Source organism: Salvelinus sp. IW2-2015, linkage group LG6.1 (assembly GCF_002910315.2).
Source record: "Salvelinus sp. IW2-2015 linkage group LG6.1, ASM291031v2, whole genome shotgun sequence".
Classification (NCBI taxonomy): Eukaryota; Metazoa; Chordata; class Actinopteri; order Salmoniformes; family Salmonidae; genus Salvelinus; species Salvelinus sp. IW2-2015.
The window spans coordinates 14,758,877-14,783,885 of record NC_036845.1 but is presented as its reverse complement, the minus strand read 5'-3'; the positions used below and the strand labels follow the sequence as shown (position 1 = coordinate 14,783,885).

General features: G+C 41.4%; 2 protein-coding genes and 2 pseudogenes across 2 annotated transcripts; all 4 read left to right on the top strand.

Annotated features, from left to right (window-relative positions):
• The first annotated feature begins 659 nt into the window (after positions 1-659).
• LOC111965167 (E3 ubiquitin-protein ligase RNF183-like) lies at positions 660-3,420 on the top strand. Its single transcript, XM_023989192.2, has 2 exons — positions 660-855; positions 1,492-3,420. The coding sequence occupies exon 2, from the start codon at positions 1,597-1,599 to the stop codon at positions 2,536-2,538; it is 942 nt and encodes a 313-aa protein (XP_023844960.1). The 5' UTR covers positions 660-855; positions 1,492-1,596; the 3' UTR covers positions 2,539-3,420.
• A 3,822-nt stretch (positions 3,421-7,242) lies between these two features.
• LOC111965165 (alpha-1,3-mannosyl-glycoprotein 2-beta-N-acetylglucosaminyltransferase) lies at positions 7,243-10,220 on the top strand. Its single transcript, XM_023989190.2, has 3 exons — positions 7,243-7,461; positions 7,804-8,731; positions 8,882-10,220. Exons 2-3 carry the CDS (start codon positions 8,114-8,116, stop codon positions 9,578-9,580), a joined length of 1,317 nt encoding a protein of 438 aa, XP_023844958.1. The 5' UTR covers positions 7,243-7,461; positions 7,804-8,113; the 3' UTR covers positions 9,581-10,220.
• Positions 10,221-11,034: 814 nt separating this feature from the next.
• LOC111965164 (SH3 domain-binding protein 5-like) lies at positions 11,035-17,813 on the top strand (annotated as a pseudogene).
• Positions 17,814-19,526: 1,713 nt separating this feature from the next.
• LOC111965163 (gamma-aminobutyric acid type B receptor subunit 1-like) overlaps positions 19,527-25,009 on the top strand; it is a 57,821-nt pseudogene continuing 52,338 nt past the window's right edge.

Sequence of the window (25,009 nt, the reverse complement as noted above, 5' to 3'; positions counted from 1 at the left end):
ATCCTGTTTATCTTGTCATTATGGTAAACCTGCATGTGAAGCTTTAGTCTGATGCCACAAAAACACTTTAGGTATGACAAGTAAGCATCATGACATGAGCTGCAGTGGAGTGGACAGTTAGGTGCACTGCTTCAAGAGTCTAGTGGAGTTTTCCATGAAGCCGAACACTTTCCTGACCCCACAGCAGACAAGGAAACGAACACATTCCACATTCTAGTCTGTAGAATGTCAAAACGTTCATTTGGAATGTGAGATTTAAAGTTAGATGATAAACAACTGTAGTGGCCATTGGAAATAAATGAGCATTAAGGACATGTTAATACAGTTTATGCAAAGATTGACATGTCGTGAAAACTTCAGATGTTTACACACGCAGACATGGAAAACACTATCTGGCAGCGGTACCCAGACTACCCACATTACAGTTCTACAGGTTCCAGAAACTATGTACAAATACACACAATGAGATGCATTAACATCATGCGATAACAGTATTGATTTTACCCTCACATTCCAGAGATGCACACAAACTTCAGGCAGTGGTTTAAATGCCAAATAAACTGGTCCGACTGGTCAGACGAGGGGGAGTGAGAGGTCGCAGATGGAAAAGGGAGGGATGAGGGAGGAATATAAAGAGGAAATACCGTACACAGATTTACAGATCGAGAGAGGAGGGAAAGGAGAGAAATAAACAGCTAAGAGAAGAGGGGGAAGACTGGAGGAGTAAGGTCCACTTGGCATATTATTGTCTCAATGGAGATGCAAGGGACTCACTGAATGGGATATTCTCCACTGGGAAAGTACTCTATGAAGGACCATCTCTGACGGACTGGTACATGTCAGCTACCGCCACAGGTAAGTGTTCATGATCATGATGAACTTGTCATTGTGAGAACTCAATGTAGCATACTCTTGCGTATCACTATTTGCTAATAGTTTGCAATGTTGTTGATGACTGTTACAACTAATGCAACTTTTGTTGAGTAACTGATACAAAATCCCATAGTGACTTACTCTACTAGATAATGTGTTAAAGTATGTGAATTTAGCATTTCAGTAGCTCAGCATTTTCAGCTCTACCGTTCAGAACACCAAGACTGTTTGAACATGTTCCTGGTCAATAAGTTCAAATGTAATTTACATTTTACACAGTCATACAGACCATTGGCTATGTCTTGTTTGTCAATGGCTCATCCATATCCACAAATGAGCAGAGGGCATGGAACCTAGCATGACAACTCAAAAATAGTTTTGGCTTGTTGTGTAAATGGATTTCTAGTCAATAGATTATATGGCAAGTAATGAGTTACAGTATATTCATAGACTAAACTATATTTCCCTGTCTTTACCTATTTGAGATAAACAAGAGGTACTTTTTGTTGCGTCATCGCTAGAAATGCACRCCCTATGCTCTTTATGTTGCCTGAACTAAATTAGCTCTCTATGACAAACCAATTGCCTTATCTCACTGACAATCACATTCCTTCACAGCTCCTCTGGAGAGACGTGAAAAACCAGAACTTCACGTCACTCTCCATCTGACTCCAGCCATCACAGCTACTTCTATCACAGTACCTCTGCCTGACTCTGTCCACCATGAGTGACGACAGGAAAAGACAGGGTGCCGATGGAGGCTGCGGTGCCAAAGAGCCGCCCAACGTCAAACCCAAACCTGACAGCAAAGGCAGCATCGGGAAGGAGAAAAAGGAGAAATCCACTAAGGTGCGTAGGTCCATGAGCACTGACTCCGAGAAAGGAGGGGGATCTGGGAGAAGGAGGGAGAGAAAGAGAGACAAAGGGTCGAGGAGGGAGCGTGGTAGAAGCGAGGAGAACAGGAGGCAAGACAGGGATGGAGATGACAGCAACCGGAAGGAGTCTGACCCCCACGAAAATGACATGGAGGACACTGAGTGCGTGGTTTGCTTCTGCGAATACGACAACGTCTTTAAAACCCCCAAGCTGCTCTCCTGCGGGCACACCTTCTGTCTGGAGTGCCTGGCCCGGATCAACGTGACCTCCTTAGAGCTCAAGTCTCTTTCCTGCCCTGTGTGTCGAGAGCTCACCAACCTGCCCCATGGCCGCAACCTGCCCCAGCTGGGCAACAACCAGGACATCTTCCGCAAACTCCCTCCAGAGATGCAGAGGGCGCTGTCCGTGCGCTTCAAGCGCAGCAAGGGCAAGCTGGTCCTCAAGAAGCGCCCTCTTGGTACTACTAGCCTGGCCAAGTCCAGCCTCACCCTGCCCACTCTCAAGAACCAGGACCGGCAGGCCTCCAGCGACCTCCAGCTGGGCACAATGGACCAGGGCCTTGCCACTGTCGTGGATGTGGGTCGCCCCCCTAGCAGGGTCAGAGGTCGCCTGCGCAGGATGTTCCGCTCAGACCAGTGCTACTACATCGTGATGGCGTCCATCATCACCATCACCGTGGCGCTGATGCTGATGGGCATCCTGGCCTTCATGGTCATGCCCAATGTGGTCCTCCACAACGGCAGCAAACCGCAGCACGGGAATTCCAGCCAAGGGAGTCAAATACCCTGAGGAAAAGAGGGGATGGTGGTGGGATGAATGGAAGTAAGACCAGAGGAGAGAATCACCCCGATGTTTTGAGAGGACAAAGATTGTCAGTGATCCTAGTATCTGCCATTTCATTTTCTTTACTAATACTCAGTTACGAAGAAAATGTGAATGAACTGAAAAGAAAGGTGACCCTGAAAGCACTAGAGCACACTCAACTGGTGTCAATACATAACAAGGACCATGTTGTCTATGAAGGACTGATGCACAAGAACTACTAATGGGAAAAGTGTATCAAGAGTTATTTTTTATCCACAATTTTGTCTWCCTTCCTGCAGTATACACATCATGAACATGGAACATTTACCCAAATGTGAACAGGACAGCTATTGCAGTGAAGTGAGAGTGGACAATTGATGTTGTCTGGGGAAATGTAATTCATTAAAAAGTTGTGTATTATGTAATTGCACTGAAGTCTGTCATGGAGAATTATTACAAATTAGAGATTATTTGATTACACTGAGCATTATCTTATTCTTTACATTGCAAAGTAAAAATGTTCAGCTCATGATTTTGTTTTACATTCATTGATGTCTAACTAATGTGTATTTACGTACAAAATATGAATATACATACAGAGTTCAAATAAGAATAATACATTTGTAAAAAAAAATCTAAATAGCAGAGGTATCCTACCACCCTGAAAAAACAATTACATTTCCAATAGGCCATGTAACATGCTGTTGCCTTACAGTAAAACCAAATGTGCTGATTTGATTTCTGATTAGATCTTTATCTGGCGGAACGTTCCATGGCATGTGCACCTTCCTCTTTTAGTCCCATTAGAGAATAATTTTATTTTCGTTTTCTTTTCTTTTTCTTGAATATACTATTTCCTGACAGGTTCAGTGTGTGTGTGTACTGTTTTAACATTTTACTGAAAGCTATGAGTATACAAAACATTAAGAACACCAGCTCTTTCAATGACATAGACTGACCAGGTGAATACAGGTGAAATCTATGATCCCTTATTGATGTCACTTGTTAAATCCACTTCAATCAGTTTCGATAAGTGGAGGAGACGGGTTAAAGAAGGATTTTTAAGCCTTGAGACAATTGAGACATGGATTGTGTATGTGTGCCATTCAGAGGGCGAATGGGCAAGACAAACGATGTAAGTGCCTTTGAACTGGGTATGGTAGTAGGTGCCAGMCGCACCGGTTTGTGTCAAGAACTCCAATGCTGCTGGGTTTTTCACACTKAACAGTTTCCTGTGTGTATCAASAATGGTCCACCACCCAAAGGACAACCAGCCAACTTGACACAACTGTGGGATAAAATAGCATTTATCAGTCTTATAGAAAACATAGTGTATCTATGGCAACATCATCAATAGAAAAGCCGTGGTTAGTTCCTTCATGTTAACAACATGTAATACTGGGGAAAGGTAATACTGAATACTTCCCTGTGTTAGGCATCTCTCTACAGTATGTGCATAGAATTACATTGTAATTACATAGCATTGATGTCTCTCTTTCTCTCTCTCTCTGTGTGCGTGTGTGTGTGTGTGTTTATAGGAGGGACATACAATAGGGCAAACTATTTCAGATTAGCTGTGTTTAAATCTTCCCAGAAAGATAACACAACAATCATTATTAATGTATTTTCAAATCTTTGAAATGATGTAAGCCGGAGAGAATGCTATAGGTGTTGTAAATTGTGACTTGATAAAAATTGTCCATAGGCTATTCTATTCTAATCAATTTAAACCCGTTTTATGCAATCTATTTCAACGTTGTGCGGGGACCAAACCTCGTTCGCCAGCTTTTTTTTCGCTAAAAAGTTTGTAGCCTATGCATTTTCTGGACATTGACCCACTCTCGTTGACAAAGTATACTCACGACCCCGGCCCGGCCGGAGCTTCGYCTTGGGTGAACCAGACCCCGGTCCAGAAAGACCCTTGACGCAAACTGGATATTGGCCTAACCGTGCGAGTGTTCGMGTTGAATAACTATGTCGTCAAACATGGATATGTTTTCCTCTTGAATTACAGTGCTTGCATAAATTAATGGTAGATGTGTGACTGAATAGAATTAACATTGCGGACTGTCACCACAAGAATATCGACAACAATGACTTCTACCCCTTCTGCTTCTGCTTTGTTCGCTGTTCTACGGTGTCGTGGGAATATCCTAGCKAGGAATCAAGCAAACAAGAAGCGGCCTGCCACCTCGGGATACAACCTCGTATTGGTTTGCGGAGCGGTATGCGACTCCGTGCGGCCAAAACGAACTCCCTCAATATGGAAGTCATTTTTTCAAGAACAACGACTTGAGTTTGGAAATGGAGTGTTTTTGGAATATAAACCTGAGTCGAACACCAAGACGAGAGATTATGAGTCGGTAAATTATACCTGTCAAGCAAAGATTTCGGAGCCAAGAATTTGTGTGCCAGGGGTCACGCACTCTTTGAATATGCCAAATGCCCAAAATGAAAAATGACACAATGTGAAATAATAAAAAAATGACATTACTCGTAGAAACTATGAGGGAAAAAAATGGGACAAAATCATAAACCTCCCCTGTCGTTTTGAATGTATRCATAACTTGGCACAATAAGGAAACAGAGGAAAATATGATCCCTGCTTTTATCCTAAATGGTTGGTCTACTCTGAAGAACAGATGCTTATTTTTCACCGTGTTTGTGTCTGAAATAATGCATGTGAAACTGGGAGTGTTCTGCWGGTCCAGGCCAAATGATGTAGGTGAAGCTGCCATGGAGGGACAGACCACGATCAGAGGAAAAAGCACCTCTGTCAAAAGTATTGCTCAACAGGTGAGTGAAGAYCATTGAGATTTCATAGTTATGCCTCTGCCATAGCCTACTGTGCCTGAACCAATGAAAAGTGGTGTGCTATACCCAATGAAAACCATACCCCAATGTAATGACAAATATGTCCAAAACAATATGCTTCACAATGTAGCCTATTTTTGTTCCGTTTTGCAGGGTGAGTCATTGAATGGACAAAGTGGAAGTCCATTTGATTAACAGCCTTTGATTGACACCTCCCAGTCTCCTGAACAAAGGACCTCAGAGGGCAGTGCACACCCATACAGACACACATACACACACAAATATGCATAGGCGACTCTCCCAGGCCCCAAAGTGGAATGTACAATGTGAAAACACACTGTAGTGTACATGCTGTTTTAATATTTTCAAAGTGCTTTGTATGGGACTTCCAGAAAGGCGATGAACTGTAAGCACCTGACTTTGAGACACGCTGCATGATGACATGTTTTCTTATCAGTTGATAAGTCACTCAGTTGTTTTGACAAATGCGTTGCTGTATGAAAGCCAAAGATCTCTGTCAGCTCTGATGATTATTCGAAATAAACAAAAAATCTGACAGATTTTTTTCAATATTGTTCAGGAAATAATTATGCCATGAACTCCATCAAATCAATCTAACCCTCTTTTGATTTAACCTGATACWCTTAATTGTTTGTAGTCTTTTATTGATCCGCAGGTTTCAGTGTACACTGAGTATACTGAGTGTACAAAATACACCTTCCTAATATTGAGTTGCAACCCCTTTTGTCCTCAGAACAGCCTCAATTAGTCGGGGCATGGACTACAAGGTGTCAAAAGTGTTCCACGTGGATGCTGGTCCATGTTGACTCCAATGATTCGCACAGTTGMCTGGTTGTCCTTTGGGTGGTGGACCATTCTTGATACACACGATACACACGGGAAACTGTTGAGCGTGAAAAACCCAGCAGCATTGCAGTTCTTGACACACTCAAACCGGTGTGCCTGGCACCTACTACCATACCCTGTTCAAAGGCACGTAAATCTTTTGTCTTGCCCATTCACCCTCTGAATGGCACACATACACAATCCATGTCTGAATTGTCTCAAGGCTTAAACATCCTTCTTTAACCTGTCTCCTCCCCTTCATCACACTGATTGAAGTGGATTTAACAAGTGACATCAATAAGGGATCATAGCTTTGACCTGGATATACCTCGTCAGTCTATGTAATGGAAAGACCAGGTTTTCAAAATGTTTTGTACACTCAGTGTATAATTTCACACCTTATGAAATACAAAATGTTCCATGTATTGTCACGGACACAAAGGAGTTAGGAATCTATTATCACATGACTAAAGGTGCAAACAAATGGGTGTGTGATAGACTATATAAGCCTATCCTGTTGCATAACTATGCCAGGTTGCCTTATAAGAATGAGATATAAGTTCAATGACAACTATCTTCTGTTAATTCTAGACAGGTGTCAACTGTGATTGTATAGTAACATTATATTTATCTTTATTGGCCTGAAGCCACATTTTTCCTTTTTGATGAATAACCAAGAATAATGGTATATTTTGTTATCTAGAATGTAATAGCCTATGCACGTTTAGATGATGATTTTTGCATTTGTAAACACGAAAAACTCCTGTAAAAATAAAGGATTATTTTTACCATGTAAGGCACTCATGAAATATGAAAATATCTGGAATATAAATATTTTGGGGAAAATAAATTAACATTAAGAACACGACAAAAAAACTTTCTCCAAAATATATGTATCTAAAATAGGCTTAAGACTAGTACACAGTGTGATACAGTTTGATGATTATGAATTATACTGTATTTGGTCAGCCCTATTTGGTACAGTTGGATAAATTCTCAAGGTGACGGTTAAGGCGGGGCTTCCGGTAAAAATTTGCTATCCGGAAGTCTGCAGTCTTGTGAAAACATATGGCAAGAAGGAATGAAGTTGGTTTAATAACAAACACAATCAAAATCAAAGTGTGACAACGATACATTATTTCCTCTTCACTTGCTTATTGATCCTGCATATTGTCATCGAAGAGGTTAGTGAAACGAAGGAAGAAATGGCTGCAGAGACCGAATGTGTTCTACGTTAGGAAGCTGGAGGTAAGTGRTAATTTCTGGGAACAAAATGTTCTGTCTAACATTAGCTTTCAAGCAATTCGGTCSAAAGATTACCTAGGTCCAATATAGTTCTCAAACAATGGATGGATTACTCAGAAAATAAAGTAAGTCTGTCGCATTCCGGGGGTGCGGGACGAGAGCTAGCTACAGGTGATATAAAAATCAATTAGCCTAAGAATATCACCTTCCTAATATGGCTTTCCCTCCAACTATCTACAGTGGGCCTATAGTTCATAGTTTTATACTCGATTAATGTAAGTGACAGTGACTTTGTTAAATGACTAGCTCTTGAACCCTGTGCTTTATCTATATCCATCATTTCAGATTGACATGGAAGGTATGAACTGAAGAACAGCACTTTCATCCCCTAACCAGCTCACCTACCTCCTGTCCAAGATGAATCCAGCTCTCCCTCAATTTTTCCCTCATACCTTATACATCTTCCTTGTCTTTTTTTGACTCTGACTTTATTCTATGTACTTGCTTATGTGTTCATTACTTTAATACAATAATATTTAAACTAACCAAGTGACCTCTCCACATGTTCTTTTTGCGTTCTGCATTTCTTTGGCGCAACTTATTTTTTACAAACCCAGTCCTCCAAACGTCCTTTCCCTCCTAAGTTGTTTGGGCCATGCTCCGTAAGAGAGGTTCTGCTATTCTCTGTGGTGCTTTTCTCTTTGTCGCCTGGAATGCCATCGTGGTCCTCTACCTGTGGGGCCGACCCCTGTCTGGTCGAGAGGAGAGGGAGATGGATGGAGGACYAGGAGGGMCTGATTTGGCTGGGGATTTGATCCACATGGCAGAAGCCTTTGAGGCAGAGCTTGAAATGCAGAGAAAAATCCTGCTTCAGATACAGGGTCATCGGTCACTATGGGAACAACCCAATGAGAACGGCGCCAGCAGAATTAGCCCCCCTCAAGTGGTCATTCCCATCTTGGTTATAGCCTGTAACAGGGTTACTGTCAAACGCTGCCTGGACAAACTCCTAGAGTACCGCCCCTCAGCTGAACTCTACCCAATTATAGTCAGCCAGGACTGTGGGCATGCAGAGACTGCACAGGTGATTGGTTCTTATGGCAGTCAGGTAACTCACCTGAAACAACCAGACCTGTCAGATATTGCCGTGAGACCAGAACACAAGAAGTTCCAGGGCTACTACAAAATCTCTAGGCACTATCGCTGGGCTCTCAACCAGGTGTTCAACTCCCTTTCACATTCCTCTGTTGTTATTGTGGAAGATGATTTGGAGGTAATAACTTTCTCTACTCTGACTTGAAATATGTACTGAATGTGATAAAGTGAAATGTTAAATCCACTTGTTTTGTGCTCATCATTGTTTACATCCTCTAGTTGCCAGTTGCACAACTAAAAAAAACATTGTTTTTCATTCTCTCACTAGGTGGCACCAGACTTCTTTGAGTACTTCAGGTCCCTTCACCCAATCCTGAAATCTGACCTGTCTCTGTGGTGTGTGTCTGCCTGGAATGACAATGGTCGAGACGGCTACGTCGACCCTGGTAAAGCAGACCTCCTGTACAGGACAGACTTCTTCCCTGGGCTGGGCTGGATGATGCTCAAGYAACTCTGGGTAGAGCTGGAGCCCAAGTGGCCTGGTGCATTCTGGGATGACTGGATGCGTCAGCCAGATCAGCGCAGAGATCGAGCCTGTATTCGACCCGAAATATCCAGAACTTTAACCTTTGGACGGAAAGGTGTGAGCCTAGGCCAATTTTATGACAAATACCTACGCTACATTAAACTGAATAGTGAATTTGTGCCTTTCACCAAGCTGGATCTGGCTTACTTGAAGGAGGAGAAATACAAGGAGATCTTTGAGAAGCAYGTTTACAGTGCACCTTTGGTCAAATATGAAGAGGTCCAACAGGGACAGTTAAAAGGAGCGGGTCCATTTTGTCTGCACTACTCAAGTAAAGATGGTTTCAAAGTGTTGGCCAAAAACCTGGGCGTGATGGAGGACTTGAAGTCAGGGGTCCCACGGACAGGGTATCGGGGCGTGGTCAGTTTCCTGTCAAGGGGAAGGAGAATCTTCCTGGCACCCCCTCCGGGATGGAGCAAATATGACCCAACCTGGAGTTGATGACAAACACAGGACTYAAGAGGAAAGGGCTCTGTACGTTACATCTAGTACTATGGCAATGGAAGTGAGACCAATGAATGCCAGATGTGGACCTTTGGCTTTAAGCTATAGTGAGATCGTTATGACAGATACCTATCCTTTCTCTTCCATTRCTGATGTTTGATTTTCTCCCCATACTTCTCAGGTTTTTTCATACGCTCAAATGAATATATTTTTGCAATGTGGGGTTGGGATAGTAGGGTAGGTAGAGATATGTCATTATTTTCAGAGATTTCTTTTTTTATATACTCTAATCATGCACWTGAAATTCAATGKAACATCCACTTTGATTATTCTCAATCTTGTATGCAATTTCTGGGAGCCTATCTGTTACTAATTTTTGTCAGATGAAAAATATAACTGATGTGTTCAATAATGGTGGTGGTCAACTAGTGATTTGTCYTAAGGATAATTGCTTCACAATATTTAGTTAATCTTTTGGACAACTTTTGTCATGTTTTGACTATTTTAACCTGGTTATTGTAGTGCTTAATGTTTTTCCCAAAGAGACGGCTACTGAAGTATGTATTTATTTAAATGCAAGACACACATCACAAATGCTGTATGTTATGTAATTTCGGGAATTAAATTCTACCAATCACCTCTGCTGTTTATGACATTTGTTTCTGCCAAGGTTTCTTTGCCATATTAATATATATACACATTAAGGACACCTGCTTTTTCCATGACAGACTGACCATTTCGCTACACCCGCAATAACATCTGCTAAATATGTGTATGTGACCAATAAAATTTGATTTGAATCCAGGTGAAAGCTATAATCCCATTCAGCTGGTGAATGGGCAAGACAAAAGTTAAGTGCCTTTTGAACGGGGTATGATAGCAGGTGGCAGGTACACCGGTTTGTGTAAAGAACTGCAACGCTGCTGGCTTTTTCATGCTCAACAGTTCTGTGTGTTAGGAAAGTGTTCGGTATCGGTGTATATATTTTTCAAATTAATGATCTCCACCTCACATAAGGCAACTAAATACCAAACAATTTAAACAATTGCCCCACCCTTCACCCCAAACCACGTAAATATTGAACTATAAATTGTGCCTTCCTGTATTATACTTATGTTAAAATGTTAATTATTCTACTTAGCCATTTACTTTATGGTCGTATTAWTTCTTATTGTTGCATTGTCGAGAAGGAACCTGCAGGTAAGCATTTCGTTGGATGGGGCATATCATGTGTATCCCGTACATATGTRTAATGGTTTACCATTTAAAATTAATGAATTAATTTGTTATTAGGATAGAAATTAACTTACAAACAAAATGTTAAGACTGCTTCTGCAAAAAGCCTGCGCAGGTTGGAGACTTCTAAATGCAAGTCTGGCTACGGAAACTTTATGAGTTCAAACCTAAGATGAGGCATGGCTACGGAACCAGTAAGAGTTCAAACCAAAGGACGTAAGCGTTCTCTATTTACCTTTTGTTTTGCTAGCTAAGAACAGAGCCGAGGTTAGCTAGCAAGCAAGCGGTGGAGGGAGAGATGGAGAGACTACTGGCGATGAAAAAACATAATTATTTATTGTCAATTAGATTTAATTTTAATGTCCGTTATTTGCAGTCAATTTATTTTTAAATAATGTTTTGTTTTCATGCAACGTAAGCTAGCTTTGTAGAGCTAGCTACTGTACTGGTAGTATCGTCACGAACCTTAGTCTCCTGTGCTGTGGCTAAACTAGCGMGATTGAATGATACACTAAAAACGCCAGAGATAGTCTGGRTTTGCTGTCTCTCAAACTAGTTTTTCCCCTATGGTCCTAATCAAATTCTCACACATACAAAACGCAGTTAGTAACTGGCTAGAACACATAGCTAGTTGGCTAAAAAGAAAAGCAACGGTACCGTTATTTGGTTAGCTAACGTTAGCTTGCTAACTGGGCCTGGAATGGAGCCAGGTGATTTGCGTGTGAGCCCAGCCGGCTCCGGTGACCCCGAAGTYGGCGAATGGAGGGAAGAGACGCCTGGTGCGGATGCTGAGGTGAAGGGCGGGGAACCAAATGACAAGGAAATGAATGGAGATACAACTGAAACGGTYCTAAAAGAGAAAGACACCTGCGAGGGAGAAGAGTGTACAGAGAAGAACGAAGGTGAACTACACAGCCCATATGAAGAGGAATTGGATCCCAGAATTCAGGTGGCGAAAAATTGACCGAACCCTTTTATAATAGATTTTAATCTCAATGGGATTTCCTGGTCTATGATACGTAGCCKACGGTTTACAAAATTAGTTGCATTCATGATATTAARTGATTGTGTTGTTACAAACKAACTAATCAAAGTATCTGCTTCCTCCTGTGCTCCCTCATATATTTTCTGTTTACAGGAGGAGTTGGAACACCTCAACGAGGCCAGTGTAAAAATCAACCAACTAGAACTGCACTTGGATGTAAGTGGATATCATCACCTCTCACATGATAAATCTGGCACCATACATCGCCCCTTTCCGTACTGATCAGGTTTTTRCCAAAGAATCAATCATCAGTTAATTTTCAATTCCCATAACATGCTGTAAACCCATTGTTAATCTGGAAAATCTACTTTAAATGATCAMAAATGCCCATTACAATGAAATCTGATTAGGAATTCCTTTTGTATATGTGTAGGATGCCAGATCGGGTTACAGGAAGATCCTCACAGACTCAGCCAGAAAACTGAACGCCCACAGCTCCCAGCTAGGTACCTGCATCGAGAAGGCCAGGCCCTACTATGAGGCTCGTCGACTTGCCAAGGAGGTACTGTTGTACATGCACTGTGTGGTATTTTGTGGCATTTGCAACAACAAATTTCAAGAGTTCTTCTTTATCACTGAATCAAAATATGGGACTCGGTGCAGTATTTGCCATTCACCTGCTCGTCCCACTTTTCTCAAATCTCAACAGTTTGATCGTTTGTCCCACGTGATTGGTGGCTGTGCAATTGCGTGCACTGATTTCTCAGTATCTGATTGGCTGTCCCTCTCACAGGCTCAGCAGGAGACCCAGAAGGCGGCTCTGAGCTATGAGCGGGCCGTCTCCATGCACACGGCTGCCAGGGAGATGGTGTACGTGGCAGAGCAGGGCCTCATGGCCGACGGCAGGAACACCCTGGACCCCACCTGGCAGGAGATGCTCAACCATGCTACCTCCAAGGTAACAGGGGTAATCCCAGATACCGCTATAACTGCATCAATACAAAATAAAATGCTAAATATGTTCATCAGTTAGTATGTGAGCGAGTTGATATGGTATTCATTTAATCTGTATTTCCCTTACAATCCCCACCCCACTGCCAAGTAGCTATGTTTACCATGATTAACTGGTTTAAAATTAGTTTGGCAGTTAGCCTTGTTTGGCAGGATATTGGTCAACTATGCTACCTCCAAGGCAACATGGGAAACGCAGCTACCAGTGTAAGCAGTATTCCAGGTTATGTGTTGCATTCTATATCATTGCATCAAATGTGATCAATGTGTAAGCTATTTGAGGTGGCTGATATGGTATACTGATATCAGTATTTTCCTACCATTCCCCACCCCCTGGGTTGTAGCTATTTTTCCTATGCCTAAATCTTGTTTTTAATTGGATTGCTTTCAATTAGTTAGGCAGTTTGTTTTGTTAGGTTGGTGGGGGTTAGGATACTGATTGTTGTGTTTTACCGTCTTAACATTTTGTGTGGTTGTGTGGCAAGGTGAACGAGGCAGAGGAGGAGCGCTACGCAGCGAACGGGAGCACATGCGTGTCACCCACTCTTGTCAGCGGAGAGCTCGAGTCCAGACCCGCAGAAATCTCTCAAGAGGGCATCGTTAAGTCCAAGCCTTACTTGAGCTCAAGGCCCAGTTCAACTACATACTTGAGGTACATAGATATATAATATACAGTGCATTTGGAAAGTATTCAGACCCCTTGACTTTTTCACATTTTGTTACATTACAGCCTTATTCTAAATGATTAAATTAAGTAATTCTACACACAATACCCATAATGACAAAGTGAAAACAGGTTTAGACATTTTTGTACATTTGATAAAAAGAAATAGGCACACTGTCTATACAGTCGGCTCAAATTACTGGCACCTGACTGGCAATGCACAAACATACTTAAAAAATATAAACAATATAAATATAGAGAGAAACTCGAAATACTGTACTTTTATTATGTTTCAATGGAACCACCAAAATCATTTGTTTTTAATTAAATCAATGTCCTCCAAATCAAGTTTCACAATTAATGGCACCTTAAAGATTATTGTAAATAACATCTACCAAAATTTAAAGCAGGAATAAATTCCACTTATTTAAATTGATCAAAGTCTTAAGGAACTATATTGAGCTATTACATATCTGTTTCAATAGGGTATAAAAATGAGTAACACGCATGCAATATCCTTTGTCACTCCAACACATGAAGGAAAAAAAGAACTGGAAGTTCAAAAAGACAGATGGCCGTGGACCTTCGTAAATCTGGTAATGGCTACAAGAAGATCCACAAATGATTGAATATACCCTGAGCACTGTCAGGGAAATTATACAATTCTAAAGATATGGAACAGTTGAAAACTACGGGTAAGTGGACGCAAATGCATTTTGCACCCCAGGATAGGAGGAGGATGGTGAGCGAAGCAACAAAATCCAAGAATACTGAGAATTGCAGGCCTTGGTGGGTCTGGGGTACAGGTTTCAAAAAGCACATCAGACGCCACTCCACACCACAGGGTCTTTGGAATGTTTGCCAGAAGAAAGCTTTCTGACCCCAAGACACAAGACGCAAGTGCTTGGAGTTTGCCAAACGTAATTTAAATTATGATGGAAGAAGGTACTTGGTCAGATGAGACCAAAATTTACGTTTTGGTCCGATACAGCATTGGATGTTTGGCGTCAAAACAGAGATGCATACAAGGAAGAGGCTAACCCACGGTGAAATATGGTGGTGGGTCTGTGATGTTTTGGGGCTGTTTTAATTCTAGAGGTCCAGGGGCATGGTTAAGATTAATGGCATAATGAATTCCACCAAGTATCAGGCAATTTTGGCTGACAATCTGGTTGCCTTTGCCAGAAGGCAGATGGTGGACTTTCCAAAAGACAATGACCAAAACATACCTCAAGATCCACACAGAAATGGTTCTTGACTACAAAATCAATGTTCTGCCATGGCCATCTGTCGCTGGACCACAATCCAATCAAAAACCTGTGGGTGAGTTGAAGAGAGCAGTTGATAAGATCAAACCAAGAATGTGAAGGATCTTGAAAGGATCTGCATAGAGGAATGGTTCAAATCCCTCAAATATGTTCCTTAACTTTCAAACATTACAGGAATTGACTCAACACTGTTATCCTTGCCAGAGGTTGTTGCACTAAGTACTAATGAGGGGTGCCAATAATTATGAAACCTTGATTTGGGTAAATTTATTTTGTATTAAATCATTGTATGATTTTGGTTGGTTCCATTGAAACTTAATAAGTACAGTATTTTCAAGTTGGTATTTTGAGTTTCTTTCATTATTTTAAAGTATTGTTTGTGCATTGCCCAGTCAGGGCGTGCCAGTAATTTTGGAGCCCAATGTATAAGGTCCAGAAGTTGACAGTGCATGTCTGAGCAAAAACCAAGCATGAGGTCAAAGGAATTGTCCATAGAGCTCCGAGAAAGGATTATGTCGAGGCCACAGATCTGGGGAAGGGTACCAAAATGCCTGCAGCATTGAAGGTCTCCAAGAACATAGTGGTCCTCATTCTTAAATGGAAGAAGTTTGGAAACCAAGATCTTCTAGAGCTGGCCGCCGGCCAACTGAGCAATCGGGGGAGAAGGGCTTGTCAGGGAGGTGACCAAGAACTTATGGTCAATCTGACAGAGTCCAGAGTTCCTCTGTGGAGATGGGAGAACCTTCCACAAGGACAACATCTCTGCAGCACTCCACAATCAGGCCTTTATGGTACAGTGGCCAGACGGAAAGCCACTCCTCAGTAAAAGTCACTTGACAGCCCACTTGGAGTTTGCCAAAAGTTACCTAAAGGAATCTCGCTTCCATGAGAACTAGTTGTCTGGTCTGATGAAACCAAGATTGAATCTTTGGCCTGAATGCCAAGCGTCACGTCTGGAAGAAACTGGCACCATCCTACAGTGAAGCATGGTGGTAGCAGCATGCTGTGGGGATGTTATTTATCAAGGTGCAGGGACTGGGACACTAGTCAGGATCAAGAGTAAGATGAACAGAGCCAAGTACAGAGAGATCCTTGATGAAAACCTACTCCAGAGTGCTCAGGACCTCAGACTGGGGCGAAGGTTCTCCTTCTGACAGGACAATGACCCTAAGCACACAGCCAAGACAACGCAGGAGTGGCTTCGGGACAAGTCTCTGAATGTCCTTGAGTGGCCCAGCCAGAGCCCGGACTTGATCCCAATTGAACATCTATGTAGAGACCTGAAAATAGCTGTGCATTGACGCTCCCCATCCAACCTGACAGAGCTTGAGAGGATCTGCAGAGAAGAATGAGAGAAACTCCCCAAATACAGGTGTGCCAAGCTTGTAGCGTCATACCCAAGAAGACTCGAGGCTGTAAACGCTGCCAAAGGTGRTTCAAAGTACTGAGTAAAGGGTCTGAATACTTGTGTGTAGATTGATGAGGGGGAAAAATATATTTGATCCATTTTAGAATAAGGCTGTAACAAAACAAAATGTTGAAAAAGTCAAGGGGTCCGAATKCTTRCCGAATGCACTGTATATGATGTATAACAGTGGGGGCTGCTGAGGGGAGGACAGCTCATAATGATGTCTGGAARGGAGGAAATGGAATGGCATCAAACACATGGAAACCATGTGTTTGGTGTATTTGATACCATTCCACCTGTTTCCACTCCAGGCACTACCACTAGCCCATCCTCCCCAATCAAGGTGCCACCAACCACCTGTGATATTTAATATATGTTGCAGTTAATATATATGTAATTTCAAGCTGTTATTGTAAGAAAAGCAGGGAAATGGTTGATACAGAGCTGTCATGTCCGTCCATGATRGCTCCTGTTGGTTATTGTTCCCTCTTTGGCCTCAAACCAAGGAGGAAGTAATATTGTATGTTGCTCTGTCTTTTCTCTCCATCACATTGGGTTTTCTGTGACTTCAGGAGCACAAAACCAAAGTGATGCAGCTGGAGGAGCATGTGACCAAAGTGAAAAACCGCTACTCTGTCGCCCTGCACAACCTGGAGCAAATCAGCGAGGCCATCCACGCTCAGCGGGGGCGGGACCAAACCGATGGTGMACAAACCATGGCCTGTGGTGGGCGGAGTCCCCCTATTGGGGCGGAGTCGGACAGTGTGGTGTGTGGTGTCGAGGGCGGGGCATGTGGAGGAGGGGCAATAGAGACWGATAGGGTGGACAGAAGCGGCGTGGTGGATAAGAAAATTGGTCTGGTGGAGAAATACAGGGAGAGCGGGGGAGAGAGGCCCGAGACACATGGAGAGAGAGCAGGGTCAGATTCCCTCTCCYTCTTCAGTCTGCAGACCATCGCTTCCGACCTAGAGAAATGTGATTCCATCGAACACCTCGGAGAATTTAGTGATGTGGGCAGTCTGCCTGGGGAGGATGGAGAGAATGAGAGAGGGGGAGGGAGGGAAAGAAGGGAAGGGCAAATGCAGCGCCAACAGCAGTTCCTGAAGCAACATCACAGGAGCTTCAGCTTGTGAGACCTGTRCTTATCGCTTATAGTTTATCAATTMAAAATAAGTGTCCGGTCTAGCTAGCTCATTATCCTGGKAAAAGACCAAAATATAAAATWTGAGGAAAATCAGATCTGCTGTATCTAAAGTAACACATTTTAAACAGGGGGGTATGATACTCAGTAGTAATGAAGCACAGGTACGTTGACAAGACCTGAAAATATAAGGAGCCTGACAGGTTTTGCATCATATTACAACACTACTGAAACTCCTAGACTGTACATGCCTCTGAGATTAGCTGCTTTACTTCCCTTATTCTGGCAATAACGAAACCGTAGACACATATGTCCTAGTGCATGAAGGAACAATCAAAGTAAGAGACTACAATAAACATGACAACTGGGAGCCCTATTCAATCTAAACGGCGGTAACCGAATTTCTGGTGTAAGTTAAAATCAATGTTCTTTTGCAACAAAAAAGTAAGTGAATTCATATGTACGCTCCATTTTTGTTGTTTCATACTGTAGATATTGTTTATTTTAGTACATAAATGTAAACGCGTATTATAAAATGTGCAAGAAGAATTRGTTTTTTTTGGTACTTATTCTGAAAACCTGGTTTCAGGGTTCGAATCAATAGGACCCCAAAACAAACTAGAGGGTTACAAACTCCATTCTGACAACTTGCGTGATGACAGAAAGCACTCCAGACTATTTATTTGGACTTTTATTATATGTGTACTAGTATTCAGGTCTAACTAAACATTTTTATAAATTGTTCATAAAATATCACGCTGGCATAATATTATGTTTTACTTGTTTCAATTTTAAGCCCATCATTTTAAGATCCTTTGTTTTTGTATTTTTTWAAATAAAATCATTTCCCAATATATTGTTTCTTTAGAGCCTCCTGGGTTGTAAATTGAAATGTGCCTTGTCCTTGACACAGTACTACGCAAACAAAGACAGCATAGCACTGGCTGCAACAACATACTGTTCAGATCTGTGTATACAGTATTAAACTGTGGTCAACAGTTGAGAAATACTCCCATGAAGMACATGCTRTTGACCATATGTTTAATTAGAAATTTTAATAATTGGAGTCATCCTAACTCTGTTTTGCCTGGACTTGTTATATTTATTTTATTAATTTGAATATGTTGTCTGTGTACTGCTTTGGCAAAGTGGAGGGTACAAGAAATGTAGTCAATGGATTAAATGTAAGTTTGTGTATAATTACAACATTTATAGAGAAAATAATGAAATGTACAGATTTATTTGAAGGTGTTTGTATAGTTATTTTAAAGGGATCTTATTTAATGCTGGTTATCTGTTGTATTCCTGATTTGACCTCCGTCTCTGTCCCGCTCTTTACATACTTCCAATATATCCATCTCTTCCCCTCATTCTTTCAGCCATAGAAATAGAATGACTAGCAATTGTATTTCTATGCTTTCAACCCTTCAATCATTGTCCATATGATGTCTTCCTTTTTATTTATTCATTAAGTGGTGCAGTAGTGTGATGTCACCCAGCTATATAGTACAGTTCACTGTTGTTATTTACATGTATGCAATATCAAACAGGTAAACAATAAAATAAGAGTAATCTTGACTTTTTGCCATTTTAAGACCCAATATATTGTATTTTGCAATATGTCTTCTACTTRATACTGTACTTCAACACTATCTAAGYATGAAGATGTGATACTAAATTACAGATTTAGAAGAAGAGGAGAATGTGGGGTTTGCAGAAAAAGCGAGAGAGTTGGGAGGAGACAGGAAAAGAGATMAGTTATATTTTATTCCCCCTGCTTCAATTATTCAACAGGATATAAATATGAAGGAGACGTGTGCTCTCAGGAATAGATGTCTGGAGAAGAGGAGSGAGAGGGATACCAAATCCTGTATTGTAAGAACATCTCTGGTGTTACTAACGTTGAAAATAGAGGCTCAATGTTGTAGAAACGATTTATGCCTGCTTTATTCACATAGGATCTGAAGGCTTAATACTGGCTTAATAAAGTGCATGTATTGAGAATCTTCCATATTTKTTACTACGTATAAATACTTAACCGGTTAGGATAACTCCATAACGGCTATCATAAATTTAAAGCTCTTAGATTTGCTATGATCACGATTTGCTGGTGTGGCCCAATACGTAAACATGCATCTTGGAAAAGGAGAAGTGTGCGTGAGAAAATGACTTTTATGCACGATAGGCCTACCTACGTACGTCTCTATCATGACGTCGTGAATTAGCTGGAGATTGTAGGGAGAGAGAAAAAGGGAGGGAGTGTGAGGATTCGGTGTTTCGTCGTACAAGGGGAAGCGATTGTATATAGTGCGTGTATTTATATGTACATTTTTAGTTTCTGACTTTTCACCAGGAAATTGAAGTAGATGGCAATATACTGATTAATACGGTTGTTTTTGACATTCAATGTATACGCTATGCACGGGGACCGGGTTGCCATTCATAGCCATAAAAACATAGCCATACAATACGTTGCAAAGAAGRACATTTTACCAAATAATTCGACATTTGGGTGATCCCAAACGAGTCGCAACCGATGGACATACGGTCATCTTGACTGAGCGCGTCGAAAGTATTTGTAAGTACACATTATTACATGCTACAATCTCTTACTCAGTGTGCAACCTAAACAATGGTGTACAATTCWAAGGAATCAAGCTTGCATACATTTGCCTATTTGTATTCAGATGACAGGTCTACTCTAGCCTTTGTAAATTGTATTCTCGTAAATGACAGGTTTCGCCAAGCAGCAACGACTTTACATTGTTTMTTATTATCGTAGCATAATATAACACACAGTCCCACCTATTAATGACGTTAGTTTATCTTTAGATGTATTGTGCACGTTTTCAGTGAATGTATTTATGCTATGGGAATGAATGGCAACCTAGAATTGACATGAAATCCGAACTTCTCAAATCTGAARTCTGCAAACGGATATAGGGCTGGCCTTCTTCGATAGGCCGTCAAGGATTCCCGGCCGTGTCAACACGGATCAGCAACTACCGGTAACCTACTGTTGGTGGAACCTTAAGAGCGACCCTCATTAAAGCGTTTGTAGGTAATATCAGTCCAGTGCACGTGTTTCGATGTTTAAATCCACCTGCGCACCATTGTAAACATATGGCTATTTTTGCATTGCTTTAGCATTTTTCTAATAGCATGTCAYATGTGGCTTGCTTAATAAATAAGATACATCTCTTGGATGGAATGTTGTGTGTCGCCGTTTTGGTCTCTGGCTTAGATACGTCTCTGTGATGCCGTGGGTGTTGCTGTCCATGGTSCTGAAATATCTGTTTCTCTATGCTCGTCCCAGTTGGAATCTTTTGTTCAGATACATTCGCTGTCCATGGTGCTGCAATTAGTCTTGCTGCACCTAAAGATATAGCGCGGCTTGTTGATTTAATATAGGCCACTGATATTACCATAATATTTATTAAACTGGCTAGCTTGATATATTTTAATCTGTCTGATCCATACCTCGCTCACACAGTTTGCTTTTATGTATCTCAGTATGTGAGGAGTGTCTCCCACTGTGTTGTCCCTCTCTAGCTCGCTCGCTCGTTCGCTCTCTCTCTCTCTCTCTCTCTCTCTGTCTCACACATGCTTCTCGTTGCATTACCCACTTTCTCTCTCTCTCTCTCTCCGTGTTTGTCTCTTCCTGCATGCTCTTGTTAGTGCTCTAAAAATACACCATAATGCTAATGAAGTATCCAACAGTGTCTGTGTCTTCCTTCACWACCCTTCCCTTCCTTCCCACCATCTGTCTCACGGTGGAGCTTTGTTACACACTGTCCTCTCTCTATCTCTCCCTCTTTCTCTCTCCCCTCCTCTTTCTCTCTCCATCTCTCCGTGTGACAACATGATGAAGTTGCATTCATTATTCAGCACTTCAAACGAGTGGCTATATTTAGATGTATTTATACTTTAATACACACTCCTATGGCTGCTGTGTCGTCTGTGTTAGCACTGAAAGCACACTGTTGGACTGAGTGAGCGATCTTAACCTATCCCACTCCACTGTGGGAGGAGCTCATGAAATCTGTACATTATGCGCAGGGATATGGCAGAGTGAGTTCTGCTCTCATACTATCTCTCTATAYCGCATGGAGCCAGTACATATTAGTAACAACTAACACACTGGTCTTTAGCGGCAGGAGCACGACTCACTGAACTGCTGTAGGTGAGGTTTTTGTTCTCGATGAATAGTGGACAGATGAAGGTTGGTGTATGTTGTTGTTTGGGCAGTTGTTTAGATGATAATCTGGGTTGTCCTTGTCAATGGTTATGAATTACACTACCTGTCAAAAGTTTTATAACACCTACTCATTCAAGGGTTTTTCTTTATTTMTACTATTTTCTACATTGTAGAATAATAGTGAAGACATCAAAACTATGAAGAAACACATATGGAATCATGTAGTAACCAAAAAAGTGTAAAACAAATCAAAATKTATTTTATATTTGAGATTCTTCAAAGTAGCCACCCTTTGCCTTGATGACAGCTTTGCACACTTGGCATTCTCTTAACCAGGTTAATGAGATAATCACCTGGAATGCATTTCAATTAACAGGTGTGCCTTCTTAAAAGTTAATTTGTGGAATTTCTTTCCTTCTTAATGCATTTGAGCCAATCAGTTGTGTTGTGACAAGGTAGGGGGGAGTATACAGAAGATAACCCTATTTGGTAAAAGACCAAGTCCATATTATGGCAAAAACAGCTCAAATAAGCAAAGAGAACTGACAGTCCACCATTATTTTAAGACATGAAGGTCAGTCAATACGGAAAATGTCAAGAACTTTTCAAGTTTCTTCAAGTGCAGTCCCAAAAACCATCAAGCGCTATGATGAAACTGGCTCTCATGAGGACCTGTCTCTTATACACATCTAGATGTGTATAAGAGACAGATCAAAGTAACAGATCTCAACATCCACTGTTCAGAGGAGACTGTGTGTATCAGGCCTTCATGGTTGAATTGCTGAAAAGAAACCACTACTAAAGGACACCAATAAGAAGAAGAGACTTGCTTGGGCCAAGCAATTCGAGCAATGGACATTAGACTGGTGGAAATTTGTCCTTTGGTCTGGAGTCGAAATGTAAGATTTTTGGTTCCAATCGACGTGTCTTTGTGAGACGCGTGTGGGTGAATGGATGATCACCACATGTATTTCCAACCATAAAGCATGGACGAGGAGGTGTTATGGTGTGTGTTTTTTTTGCTGGTGGCACTGTCTGTGATTTGTTTAGAATTCAAAGCACACTTTTCCAGCATGGCTACCACAGCATTCTGCAGCGAAACGCCACCCCATCTGGTTTGGGCTTAGTGAGACTATAATTTATTTTTCAACAAGAKAATGACCCAACACACCTCCAGCCTGTGTAAGGACTATTTTACCAAGAGGGAGAGTGATGGAGTGCTGCATCAGATGACTTGGCCTCCACAATCCCCTGACCTCAACCAAATTGAGATGGTTTGGGATGAGTCGGACCGCAGAGTGAAGGAAAAGCAGCCAACAAGTGCTCAGCATATGTGGGAACTCCTTCAAGACTGTTGGAAAAGCATTCCACGTGAAGCTGGTTGAGACAATGCCAAGAGTGTGCAAAGCTGTCATCAAGGCAAAAGGTGGCTATTTGAAGAGTCTGAAATATAAAATATATTTTGATTTGTTTAACACTTTTTTGTTTACTACATGATTCCATATGTGTTATTTCATAGTTTTGATGTCTTCACTATTATTCTACAATGTAGAAAATAGTAAAAAATAAAGAAAACCCATGAATGAGTAGGTGTTCTAAAAATGTTTGACCGGTAGTGTATGTGTTTGATAAGACTTTCCCACTATGTATGTTGGTTCCTCCAATGAACTTGAGGTTTTTGTTACGATATAATGACTGTACTTCTGTATAAAGGCTGTTGATAACTAACTTCCCTCTCTGTCTCTTCCTTTCATTATCTTCTTATTTAATCCTTTAGTCTCTCTCTCTCTCGCTCTCTCTCTCTCTCTCTCTCTCTCTCTCTCTCTCAGATCCAGTAATGGCACAGCTATTCTTTCTTATAATTCTGTATGCTCTGCCATCTCTTGTTGTGGCCATACATAATTCAACAACTGGAGGTAATTATGGTGTTTGTGTGTGTACATGTGTGTGCAACGTGTGTTTGTGTAAGTGTGTTAGCGGTTAGAAATACCATAGAGATGGCAAAATGACCTAAATGGAGCATCATCACAATGTTGCTGAATGCATGGAGGAAGGCGTTAGATGGAATGATGATTATAATTGGAGTGTAATACATCTCATGGCTGTAATGTAGACTACTGTACGTGATTATTCTTCCACGCATCATGTCTTTCTCTCGTATCCTTTTTAGGCTGTGCCATCATCCGTCCTCCCAGAGATGGAGGCATCCGCTACAGAGGCCTGACACAAGAACAGGTACAGTACTCTCAATACCATCACAGTACACTCTTAGAAAAAAAGGTGCTATCTAGAACCTAAAAGGGTTCTTRGGCTGTCCCTGTAGGAGAACCCTTTTTGGTTCCATGTAGAACCCTTTCCAGGGTTTCTACATGGAACCCCAAAAGGGTTCTCCCGTGAGGCCAGCTGAAGAACCCTTTTGGAACKCTTTTTTCTAAGAGTGTACTACCACTGTTACCACTTTAATCARATCCAACCCCAGATAAAGTAGAAATAGCTCAAATAGTTGCTTGTCAATTCTGACATTATCGCCCCTTTGGTTTTCTCTAGCATGGCCATATCTTGTGGCTACCATGTTGTTGTTGTCCTAATCATAGCAACGAATGGAAGCCTATAGGAAAAATGACTCATTAGTCAGGTGATGTACATATTTAAAGATATAGTTAAAAATCTATCTACGTCATCTATTTCTGTGTGCAGATTCGCAATGTGCAGATTCTACCAGTGGACTACGAGATAGAGTACATCTGCAGGGGGAACAGGGTCATAGTGGGCCCTAAGGTCAGGAAGTGCCTTCCCAACGGCACATGGACCGACATCACACAGCACAGCAGGTGTCGTAAGTACTCTCTACTTTATTTACAGCCAACCAGTTTAACTTCATTGTCACTCTATTGTCACTCTCTAAGGGTAAATTCCTTCTTCAATGCCTGTCAGAGTGAATTCCTGGATTGACTAGACTATATCACTGCCACTACTTAAGGATGTCTCTGATGTATCATTGATCATTGTGCACCACTCTGCTCTGTGTTCATTTCATCAACAATAACTATGACAAAATATTTGTCAACAACCTATTTTTCCTGACGAAAACGAATGACGATAACGAGAAGCCATTAAAAAAAACGAAAACGGTAACAAATTAGTTTTCATTTTAGTTGATGAAAATGTGACGATATTATAATTCCACATGAGACAAATGGGCATTCAATTTGACATGAAGCTCATTTTCATCTGTTTTCTCCAATCATAAATATGCATGCCTTTGCAGAATATGTAATGCAATCCTCACATTGGCAGAATMAACGTCTTTCAGTTGCACGGTCTGATTGAGCCGCGSTGATCTGCCCAGCTCTCCCACACATGTCACTCCAGTCACTCCAGTCACTCGTCAAACTATTTAACTGATGCATAGCCAGCAGGCCAGGACACTTCAATTGTAACTYACCTTAACTAGAAACAATGTTTAGTCTCTCTTACTTTCAATGTAGGCTTATTTTTGCTTTGATCACATCAGA

Coding starts and splice junctions, on each gene's coding strand:
- LOC111965167 (XM_023989192.2), top strand. CDS start 1,597: ATGAGTGACGACAGGAAAAGACAGGGTGCCGATGGAGGCTGCGGTGCC.